Raw genomic sequence first — 12,009 nt, 5'->3', positions numbered from 1 at the left:
AGGCATAAATTATTTAGCAGGAAACAACTACCAAATGAATCTATAGACACCTATGTCACGGATCTAAAAAATTTAAGTCACACTTGTGAATTTGGTGACATACGTGAAAGCTTGCTCAGAGACATATTTAGCTGGAACTGCAACAACACTTACTATAAAGAAAGGATTCTAATTGAAAAACCGAACACCCTAGAGGAGGCAATAAACATAGCCAAGCGCTGTGAGTCTACTAAACAACAAGCAAAAGCATTGGAAGACGCATCATTACATTTCATAGGACGCGTGTCAAGATCACCAAGTCGCAGAGACTCTTCCCATAGAAACAGGTCCAGACACCAGTCACAGCAAACACGTCAACGCACACCATCAACGTCAAGTCAGAGGAATACATCATGTGGTCGGTGCGGTCAGGTACATAGATTCAAGTGCCCAGCTCAAGGTGTCAAGTGCAGAAAGTGTAATAAGTCCAATCATTTCGCTCAGTTTTGCCGTTCACATCAAGTAAAAGTAGTCAATTGTGAAAATCAGTCTGTAAATAATGAATCTTTGTTTTATCTTGGTTCTGTCTACTGTATACAGGATGATAAGTCTAATTTGTATTGATCTATGTATAAACCAAATACAGGTAAATTTTTTATTAGACACTGGAGCAGACACAAATATTCTATCCAGTCACACATACAACTCATTAAATCTGCCACTTTCCAACATACACAAAAGTAAGAACACACTTTCTACATACAGTGGAGAAATTATCCCTCTGGTAGGTCAATGCAATTTGTCAGTGATTCATAAAAATAAGTCATATACAGTTAACTTTCATATAGTCGACATGAAAAGTCAAAATATTATAGGTAGGGATACCTGTAAAACTTTAAATTTAATAAGAAAAATTAATAGTGTTTCTTTCCAGAATTTAACATGTCAAGATATAGTTGATACAAATAAGGACTTGTTTGAAGGTTTAGGTTGTCTAACAGATTTTCAATGCGAACTAACCTTGAAGCCTAATGCAACTCCATCTATAGAGGCATGCAGAAGGGTTCCATTCCGTCTTCATCAACCACTAAAACAAGAGCTAGAATCTATGGAAAAAAGTGGAGTCATACAACGAGTTGAAGAGCCTACTGAATGGGTAAGCGCTCTAGTCTTAACCTCAAAAAAGAATGGTAAATTACGTCTGTGCATTGATCCTAGAAAGCTAAATCAGTCAATTTTAAGATCACATTTCCAATTTCCAACCTTAGATGAAATTAAATCTAGTCTTGCTGGAGCTCAGTATTTTTCAACATTAGATGCCAATAAAGGCTATTGGATGCTCAAGTTGTCAGAAGCTTCTTCTAAGCTCTGTACATTTATTACACCTTTTGGACGATATAGATTCACTAGGTTACCCTTTGGTATTAATGCAGCTCCAGAAATATTTCATAGAGAAATGATAAAAAGATTTGGTGATATTGAAGGTGTTAAAATTATGATGGATGATTTTCTTATTTATGGTAGAACTGTAGAAGAACATAATCAACGGTTACAAAAAGTCTTAGAAAGAGCACGTCAAATTAATGTAAAATTTAACAAAGAAAAGTCTGTGTTTTGTCAAAAAGAAGTCAAATATTTAGGTCATATATTTAGTAAAGAAGGTGTACAAGTTGATAAGTCTAGAGTAAAAGCTATTTGTAACATGCCAAGTCCTAAAAATATAACAGATCTTCAAAGATTCCTAGGTATGATCAATTATCTTAGTCCATTTATTAAAAATTTGTCACAGCAAATAAGTCATTTGCGAGCACTTTTATCAAAAAATACTGAATGGTATTGGTCAGAGCACCATGAGTCTCAATTTAATAATATTAAAAAAGTTATTTGTTCAACACCTGTCTTAACATACTATGACCCTAAAAAGGAAATAATTTTATCTGTAGACGCATCGAAGGATGCCATGGGTGCAGTGTTATCCCATGACAAGCAACCCATTGCATATTCATCTGCTTCTCTAAGTAAAATACAACAGTCCTACTCGCAGATAGAGAAAGAACTACTAGCTGTCCTCTTTGGTTGTACTAAGTACCACCAATACATATATGGTCATAACATAACAGTGGAGACAGACCACAAACCTCTCATAACTCTTTTCAAAAAAGCTCTATATGACATTCCCCCAAGATTGCAAAGAATCATGCTTAGACTGCAGCCGTATGATTTAACTGTTGTATACAAGCCTGGTCGTTACTTATATATTGCAGATACTTTGTCTAGAGCAGCATTAAGTGAAACTTGTTTGTCAGAAGTTGATCAAGATATAGATTTACATGTTAATATAATAATGTCTAATTTGTCAGTCAGTCCAGAGAAATTAAAAGAAATTCAAGAGTCTACAGTCCAAGATCAAACATTAAGTCAAATAATTCAATATTGTCACAACGGATGGCCTGAACATAAGCGTTCAGTTAGTCAGTCAGTCAAATCTTATTATAGTCTCAAAGATCAAATATATGTCATTGATAATGTTGTCTTCAAATCTAACTGCATTATAATCCCAGAGTCAATGAGAGAGTATATATTAAAACTAATTCATTCTGCCCATCAAGGTATAAACAGCTCAATCCGTCTAGCAAAAACTACAGTCTTTTGGCCAAATATGCAAAATGACATAGAAAAATATATAGGTCAATGTAACATTTGTCTATCTTACCGTCGAAATAATAGTAAAGAACCAATTATGCAACATGAGTATGAAAACATACCATGGTACAAAATTGGTATAGATATTTTTGAATTTGAACGAACTAAATACTTAATGGTAGTTGACTATTATTCAAAGTATATAGAACTTGCCAAGTTAACATCAGGCTATTCAGCTAGCCAAGTAATTACACATTTAAAGTCAATATTGGCCCGTCATGGAATTTGCAGGATTGCAATAACAGACAATGGCCCCCCGTTTAATAGCAAAGAGTTTAAGTTATTCACTCAAGAATGGGACATAGAACACATAACTTCTAGTCCATACTTAAGTAGGTCAAATGGTTTAGTTGAAAGGACTATTGGAACTATAAAAAATATGTTAATTAAGTGTAAAACTGACAAATCTGATATGTATTTAGCATTACTTTTGTACAGAAATACCCCTAAACAAAGTCAATATTCACCAGCAGAGCTGTGTATGTCTAGACAACTGCGTACAGTAGTTCCTACTGGAAAAGAAAACTTGCTACCTAAGCTTTGTGATATGAATAAAATAAAGAAATTAAATGAAAAACAAAAGTCATACACAAAATTTTATTATAATAAACATACAAAAATGCTTAAACCATTACATGTAGGTGATAAAATCTTATTTAAACACAAACCTGAACACAAAAAATGGGTTCCTGGAGTTATTATCCAGATAGGTCCTGAACCTAGAAGTTATCTAATAAATAGTGAACTAGGACAGTTTAGGAGAAACCGTCAGTTTATCATTAAACAGTCAGTACACACATAATATCATTTTCCACAGCACACAACACAGTCAGTATACCTATAAAGATGTAAACAAAATGAAATTGTTATTTGTTAGTAAGTTTGTTAGTATTTCAATTATTTAAAGATGTAAACAAAATGTTAGTATTTAAATTATTTTTCAGGAAAGGTAAAGGTTCAAAAAACAAATGTCAATTTTAGTAGTAGTCTGTCAATGTATCGAGAAAGGCAAAGGTTGTAAACCATGCAGCCTGGATAGTCATAAGTGATTTTCTTGTGGTGTTATAAAAAATAATGTTGTACTTGTACTATGTATATACTTGTGTTTATAAAATATAAAAAATCTGTCGTTGTCATAATAATAAAATTGTTAACAGTTAGTACCTAGTGTTAAAAAAAAAAGGGAGATGTTACGGTATTGTATTAGTCTGTGTAATATCCTAACGTCATCTGTCACTTGTCACCTATCGCTGTCTTGATACAATGTCTGTCTGTGTCGTGTGAATGGAAATAAAATCAAATCCAAGAGCATCCATGTTTTATTTGTAACACACCAATGAAATAGGCGGTTCCCCCAGAGCGAGGCCCTTCCATTGCACTGCGGCTGGGTTGACCTCTGCGATTATCCCTAATGTGGATAACTCGGACGCGTAATTTTTGGTAGTGGGGACTGCGTACGCGCCGTCCCCCTCGTAATAACACTAGCGAAATGGATTTCTTGTTCAAATTCTTAATTTTCTCCGATTATTGTGAAAGCTTAGTGTACCTATTTTAATATCGTCTATAATTATACAGTCCACTCTGCTTTTCTAATTGATTGAGAATTGGTTCATTTCTATTTTGAGTTATTAATAATAATTACCCATCAGTGTTAAACTTTTTTTAAGTGGCGATACTTTTTCCACTAGCTAGAGCTTCAGAAATCCATAATATTGACTTAACACTATTACTTATTACTCTATACTATAGGTACACTTATTTGCCCCCAGTTCGCGTGCAAAGTGGTGGCAATGGGCCTGCACTACTGGTGGGTGTGCGCGCTGGCGTGGGCCGCGTGCGACGCGTGGCAGCTGCGGCGCCTGGTGCGCGAGCTGCGCGACGTGAACCACGGGCCGCTCGCCGCGCAGCTCGCCGCCGCGTACGCCGCGCCCGCGGTCGCGCTCGCGCTTGCGGCCGCGCAGCATCAGCACCAGTACGGAAACGCGTTGTTGTGAGTATAAGCTATGTTAGTTAGCATTAATATTCCCTAAATTACTATATTTAGCCATACAGACACATTTTATGGAATCTATACTTTAATTAATTATTTATTATCCCCTTTGCAACTTTTGTACGGAATTTGCATGCAGTCTTTACTTTTGAATGATTTAACATAGTAAGCATGGCAGAAAAATCAATGTATTTATTATAGTTATTACGTTTATATGTTAAATCGCAAGTAAACCTTTAAATAAAACAATTTAAAAAAATAGTCTACGTAGTGACTAGTTATCTAGTTAGCGCGTGGCAGCGACATCTCGTCACTAATGAATTGCGGCCACGGTATCCTGTATAATATAGCTAAATTACACCGTTTTGTTCGCCAGCTCCTCAATCACTAATTTGTTTCGTCCCTCAGCTGCTGGGTGAGCTGCCACGAGGCGGTGGTGTGGTGGGTGGTGATCCCCGCAGGAGTGTACGCGCTGGCCGCGCTGATCTTCCTGGCGGGCGCCACTCGCGCCGCCTTCACTGTTCGGGACCACGTTATTGGATTTGGGAATTTAAGGTGTTTAAGTTATCTAATCTATAATAATATGGTATATTATAAATGCGAAAGTGTGTTTGTTTGTCTTTCAATCATGTCTCAACGGAGCAACGGATCAACGTCATTTTATGCATGGGTACAGTTAAAGATCTTTAGAGTGGCATAAGCTATTTTTAACTCTAAAAATTAAGGAGTACCCATGGGATGTATATGAAACCATACCTACTTATCTGGCGTAGTGGACGTGTTTTAATAAAACTTGACTCTTTTTTAGGATGCTTCTAGCAGTCAGTATAGTTTGCCTGCCGTTGCTTTGCGTGGCGTGGGCGAGCGGGCTGATACTCGGCAGCGAGGCGGGCGATCGGAGGAACGTGCTCAGTTCGGTGCTGGCCGGAGCGGTCGCCTTGCACGCTGCGGCGGCTTCACTGGGATACATCGCTTTTAACATACGAGTGCGGGATAACTTGAAGAGGTGAGAGTAAATTCTTTTCTATAAATGTTTCATACTTACCTACCCCCTACCCATATAGTCTGAATGAAGCCGAAACCATAAATCCAAAATTCTTATGAATCTAAAAGAATAAGAATTACTCTTCATAATAATCATACAGTGGCCCAACGCGCTCGGCAAAATGTACTTGGAGTCGTAGTTTCATTAAAAATTACTTAGACGAATTTGTGAGTTGTGTGAACCAGCTACTTAATTGTGACAGGCATCTACGGAACCTATACTGCGCATGACCCAACACCGGTTTTAATACTTTCCTTCCCAAGAATTATTCAGAGTTCCTTAGGAAGGCACAAAATAATTGCCCAAAGCGCAAAATACGTTCCTGATCTGTCATTTTAAACAACACATATTATGTACAACCTAAATTATTATTATAATTTATTCATTGCTCACAGGACAATTTTGCGATGTATGGGGAAGAAGGTGCCACTTGCTGACACGTCCGTCATTATAAGCACGAGTGCTCAAAATCTGTCGCAAGTGAACAGGTAACCTTCATTTTAGCCTTTGCTTATCGCGAAGAACTTACAAGTTATTTTTGTCATACTTGCTCGGAAATTGCTCCAATCTTTTATTGAAACAAAACGTAAATCGATTCTTTTCTGTATGCACGCCAGCAATTTCCAACAGGACAATAATAAAAATTGCTGGTCAGTTTTATAAATGTACACTAACATAAATTAGAGGTTTTTAGATATACGATTTATTTGTAATCTACAGCATATTTGTTTCTCTGACGAAAACGTTTTAATCCTAGTATCTTTAAAACAAGAGTGAATAGGCAACTTTTAGGTAAACGCGTCCCATCTTAAACCATATCATCACTCTCCATCAGGTGTGATTGTGGTCAAGCGCTTGCCTATAATGAATTTTGTCACTAACCGCACTAACACCTTAAACAGATCAGCGCTAGCCTACCACAGCAGTACCGAGCCTGGCCGACAACTCCGCAACATCGGGATATCGGCCTCTTCAACCACTTCAAGATCCACTACCAAAACCAGCTCTAGTCCGTACAGGTCAGAACTCACCTAATAATGGCCCATATGCAAAATTTTGGAAGTTTTTTTATTTGAAAAATACAAATAAAATAACATTAAGGTTTCAATCATCGTTTAATGTTGCACCTACACATATTGAAAATTCTAAAGTAACTTAAAATGATGCAATGGTAGGTATAATGCAAAAGGACAGTTAGCTGCATTAGATTTAGACTTGTCAGTTTCATTTGGAGATTGTGTACAACAGAATATGGTATTTTACCCTTTTTTGAAAAGTGTCTTAAGTTAATCCTAAGGTGATAATCGATTTTCCGATTGCTTATTGCTAATGCTATCTACTGTAATGAAGGGATTCGTTTGATTAGTGAAGGGTTATATTGCAGCCGCAGCGATGGCCAGCTGCGTCACACGAGCACGTCGACGTCCAACTATAACACCAGTGCCAGTGACATGCCCGCCTATCTGAGAGGATTTGACTCCTCACTGCATACGAGGAAAGAGGGTAAGGATCCACTATTCACTTTAACCTTAACCACTGACGCCTGAACTATCCATACATATAGGTTTAAAGATATTTATTCTCATAAAGACATAGAAAAGTCATTCACATGAGAACTTAACTCTAAGAATACACTATTCGCCATTTTTTTGCTTAAATAAATAGTACTCATTCAATGCATTTATCGAAGTAACTTGAATTACTCATAATGTGAGCAGCTAACTCAGTTTTAAATGCATTGAATGAGTGTACATTTTTTATCTGTGCCGGTATTTTATTGTAAAGTTTAGCTCCTTCATAGGTAAGGGTTTTTCTGTCATAATTTGTTCTGGTTTTGGGTAGGACAAGGTAACTGGCTCGACGAGTTTTAGTTTTAATTTTTGTAAATGTGATATCTGTGTGAATTGTTTTATTTATAGTTTTTCTAACAAAAATACATAGTATAGTATTATAAATTTGAAAGTGTGTCTGTCTTTGTCTGTCTATCGGTCTGTCTGTCTGCGAGCTTTTCACGGCCCAACAGTTTAACCGATTTTAATGAAATTTGGTGCAGCGTTAGCTTACATCCTGGGGATGGACATAGGACGAAAAATCAAAGAGCTCTCACGGGATTTAATAAAAATTGAAATCCTCGGAGACGAAGTCGCGGACATTGGTCTAGTTAAAAATAAAATGCAATTGTGATAAATTTATAGACGAAGGTCGTCTCCGACGTAAAAATCGAGGCGACAACGAAGAAGCTACAGAAGGTACTGAAGGAACCGAGGGAACTGATAGTGAGAGTGAGGCGTCCGCGCGCAGCCTCGACCTCGCCTCCAGCCACTCCTCCGACGACGACGACACCACGTCGCGCCGCTCTAGCCATCCGCCTTCCGCACATCGTGAGTACCTATCTATAATACAGGGTGTAACCAGAACGCTAGCAAAAACGAAGACAGGTGATAGTACTGATACTATACCATAAAAAACTACGTTTTTTTATTCCTGTGTTTTTTAAAGATTCACAATATATTGCAAATAAAACATCAGACCGACGCTAGAGGTCAACGAAAGTTCCGTAAATAGGTCACTCGAAGTCAATGCCGCGTCGTAGGTGGGGCATTGACTGCACGCTGTACAATGCGGGTTTGAAAAATACTAAATCACTAAAACTACAAGATAAGGCAAATGGTTATTGGCATTGGATTGTGTTAAGGTAGTATAATAATAACGCTAAGTTTTTGCTAGTGTTCTGGTTACACCCTGTATATTCTGTACTACCCGCGGCGACACAGAAGACACGAACAACTGTCCACCTCCCATTGCGCCAGCAACCTCTCGGTTATATCGCGGGCCGAATCGCGGAAGAGAAAGAGGAGAAGTCACGTGACCAAGTGAGATCAGCCTGCCAAAAACTTTTAAGATATACCAATAAACAGTGAAATAGTTTACGGATGTGACAGAAGTTTAATAGTATTTAATTCCTATTTTCAAGGAGACCGAGGTACAAGCGGTACGGGAGGAAGCTATCTCCCGAACATTACCGAAGGAGCGCCGTTAGCTATCACGCCGAGATGGCCTTCTCATATTAGAGACGGTAAGTAAATGTATAAAATAATTAGAAAATAATTGATCCGGACAAATTTTCGTCCTAGCATTTTGGCTTACTCCTTTGACTAATAACTTTTTATACTAATCACACTTGACTTTCGCAATTTAATTTAGGATTCAAGTCTCAACTGCAACTCGTTTCATGTCAACTGTCCATCTCTTGGGGAGTTCGCCAACATGGCCATTTCCGATCCAAGATCGCCACTCCTGCATCTCGGGGCCTCAATAACAATTAATTTTAATCTCCTAATCCTACTAATATTATAAATGTGAAAGTGTGGATGTTTGGATGTTTGTTACTCAATCACGCAAAAACTACTGACAATTTGGCTGAAATTTGGAATGGAGATAGATTATACCCTGGATTAACACATATGCTACTTTTTATCCCGAAAAACCAAAGAGTGCGATTTTGAAAAACGTAAATCTACGTGGACGAAGCCGCGAGCATCAGCTAGTTCGTAATATATTAATTCATTCGCAGAATCAAACCGACCAGATATGGGAAGATGGTCCCAAGAAACTGGTTCTGAGGATGGAGGTAACCCTGGACCCGCGACGCCGTCTCCAAACCCTCTGCCCAACCCGGATCTGACGTCGGATGTGTACCAACTGAGCAGACATCGACTGAAACCCTCTATACTAGAAAATGTTCATGATACATACGTCGCGAGCGTTGATGCGTCGAGGTTGCCTCTTGATAACAGGTATAAACTTTTAGTAAATTTTGTGATGCTGTCACTTTTTGGCAACCACATTATACTTTTGCCAAAGAGTGACAGTATTACAAAACTTAACTAAATCTGTTTATTTGGGTTGTATTCAGCTTAGGCCTTCATATCTTTTTTCGTAATGACCTATCATGGTTGGCAGTTGGCTCCTAGCTAGCCAAATGACTTTTTTTTAAAAACATATATAGCCAGTTAGAGCATAGAATCTTCCCATTAAATGAAGATTATAACTTTCTGAAGGTAAGCATTGCTCATGGTAATGGTAGGAAAAGTTGCTAAGTATTATTCCAATAATAATTTCAAAAGCTTAAAGATTTAGGGATGTACAAAAATTACCAAATAGTAAAATGTCTCTGTTAAATATAATCTGGTGATTAAAACATCGGCTCGAAAAATACACCTTTTAAAAAAATGATTGGTTTTTAGATACGGCGTAATGGAAGACGAACTAATGTATGGGGTGATGCCGAACGACGCAGAGAAGCAAATGCCATACGATCCCAACTACCCAATCTCCCCTACAATGTACCGACTACCCTCAAACCCTTACGGCTCCAAAACTTATTTGTCATCCCGTACTTCGGACTATGGGTACAGTCCCACGAAATATTTGAACACGGAGTCCAGTGTGTATGGCTCCAGGGATTTTCGGGATTCGAGTGTTACAACAAGGTAAGTTTCATTTTTACCTGGAATGGCGGCCTCACATCGTTGGAAGACCCCCACAAGGTGGACAGACCAGTTGTATGGAGTCGCTAGATTCAGGTGGCGCAAGACGTGTAGAAGTCCCTACAGCAGATCTATGTCCAGCAGTGGACCTCTATCGGTTGATGATGACGAAGACATTTTGGCAAGCATGAGTGGGACACCGTCCAGTAAAATCGAAAATACCTAATAATGTTCTCCCCACCAATTTTCGGCCAACCTGCCAATCCTGCGCTTTTCGGTGTGAAGTCGATACTCTTCAATTGATAAATTTAAAATCCTCTGCCGTCCCGTTGTCCGCCAATGTGCCCAGGCGAGACGGATATATCTCATAACTTGTTCCAGATATATGCGCATGTGTTTAGATTTACGTCATCGCGTCGATGCTATCATACACTCACACATAGACGTGTGTTAGTGCGCCCTGTAACTATCTCTGCTGCTGCTTGTACCTTAGGTCCTCAACGTCGAAGATCCGTAGGTACTATGTAATTCTCATTAATTGAATCATTCAAGGGAGCACGACGGATACCCTCCGCGGGACTTCCGCGACTCCGGCATAGCGACGATGTTGAAGAACGACTATCAGAGGAAGATGGAGCAGTACGAGTACAGCGACCGCATGTCGGACGGCTCGGATAAACACCATCCGCACGACAAATATCTGTTCCCTTATACAGGTTAGTGTGAAACGTGTTGTGTGGTTCGGTTTGTGCCTTTTTAGTGTGGTCTTAAAGTATAGTTTTTGATACTTTACCTACTTTAACAGTTTTCAAGCAAAAAAATGTGGTGAAAATTGTATATATGAGTACTTATTATTTACTTATGTAGGTATTTTTATTTGCCAAACACATTTTTAGATAAGTACCTATGTGTTTTTGTTTTCATGAGATTGATATAAATTAGTTTGTTTCGTGTGGTCTTCAAGTATAGTTTATTAATTATTTTACCGACTTTAGTAGTTTCAAGCAAAAAAAACGTGGTGAAAACTGTATATACGAGTAGGTACCTATTATTTACTTATGTAGATAATTTTCATTTGCCAAACACATTTTTATACTAGTATTTAAGTGTTTTTGTTTGTGTCGCTTTCACAAGAGCTTATTGATTATTTGATGGCTTGTTAATTTCGCTTCGTGTAGCGGAGGAAGACCACGTAAGCGCGCGCGGCGCGCAGTCGCCGCATCGTCTTAACAGCGAATTGCACGCAGGTTTGTACGCATTATCATTTGCTGTGTAAATAGTAAATATCATCATGATTATCACCATTTCAACTTATCACCTGCTGACTATTGAGCAACGGGTCTCCGCTCTGAATGAGAGGGCAATTCATAGTCTACCACGCTGGTCAAGTGTTATGGAGAACTCTCGAGCGTGCAAAGTTCCTCGCAATGTTCTTCGCCATTATATCAAAGTGATATTGAATTGCTTAAAACGTACGTAAATCCAGAAAGTCACTGGATCGGATCGGGACTCAGATCGGATGAGTAGGTAATCGATCTAACTACTTGCGCAGAACGTGGCCACATGGCTAGCTCTTTTGTATACAATCTCTTAATTAAATTGAAATGACTATATCTAGTGCTATCCTTTTCCGCAAGGAGTATTATGAAAGGGATAGCAACACATTGTAAGCCTGTCATTTTAGTTTAGAGATTGTTGACTGGATGGAATACGCGAGTGGAAAACAAGACTGGAGACGAATGTGTGAGCAGAACGTCTGACGTCCCTGCACATAACACGACTCGCTTTTCATGCGAATGTGT

The 12,009-nt window shown here is 38.5% G+C and overlaps 1 protein-coding gene and 1 pseudogene across 1 annotated transcript in view; both read left to right on the top strand.

Moving 5' to 3' along the window:
- Positions 1 to 12,009, top strand: part of LOC123866843 (protocadherin-like wing polarity protein stan) — a 179,278-nt gene that overhangs the window by 165,628 nt on the left and 1,641 nt on the right. Inside the window, exons 45-56 of the mRNA XM_045908552.1 lie at positions 4,452 to 4,672; positions 5,081 to 5,227; positions 5,481 to 5,678; positions 6,113 to 6,205; positions 6,620 to 6,736; positions 7,102 to 7,220; positions 7,913 to 8,098; positions 8,692 to 8,793; positions 9,292 to 9,514; positions 9,965 to 10,210; positions 10,760 to 10,923; positions 11,386 to 11,454. Of these exons, the coding sequence (XP_045764508.1) occupies positions 4,452 to 4,672; positions 5,081 to 5,227; positions 5,481 to 5,678; positions 6,113 to 6,205; positions 6,620 to 6,736; positions 7,102 to 7,220; positions 7,913 to 8,098; positions 8,692 to 8,793; positions 9,292 to 9,514; positions 9,965 to 10,210; positions 10,760 to 10,923; positions 11,386 to 11,454 (1,885 nt within the window). The remainder of the gene's footprint in view (positions 1 to 4,451; positions 4,673 to 5,080; positions 5,228 to 5,480; positions 5,679 to 6,112; positions 6,206 to 6,619; positions 6,737 to 7,101; positions 7,221 to 7,912; positions 8,099 to 8,691; positions 8,794 to 9,291; positions 9,515 to 9,964; positions 10,211 to 10,759; positions 10,924 to 11,385; positions 11,455 to 12,009) is intronic.
- Positions 4,024 to 4,152, top strand: LOC123867283 (annotated as a pseudogene).

The sequence above is a fragment of the Maniola jurtina genome, chromosome 7 (genome assembly GCF_905333055.1).
Source record: "Maniola jurtina chromosome 7, ilManJurt1.1, whole genome shotgun sequence".
In the NCBI taxonomy this organism is placed as follows: Eukaryota; Metazoa; Arthropoda; class Insecta; order Lepidoptera; family Nymphalidae; genus Maniola; species Maniola jurtina.
This window is presented reverse-complemented; position numbering and strand designations above follow the sequence as displayed.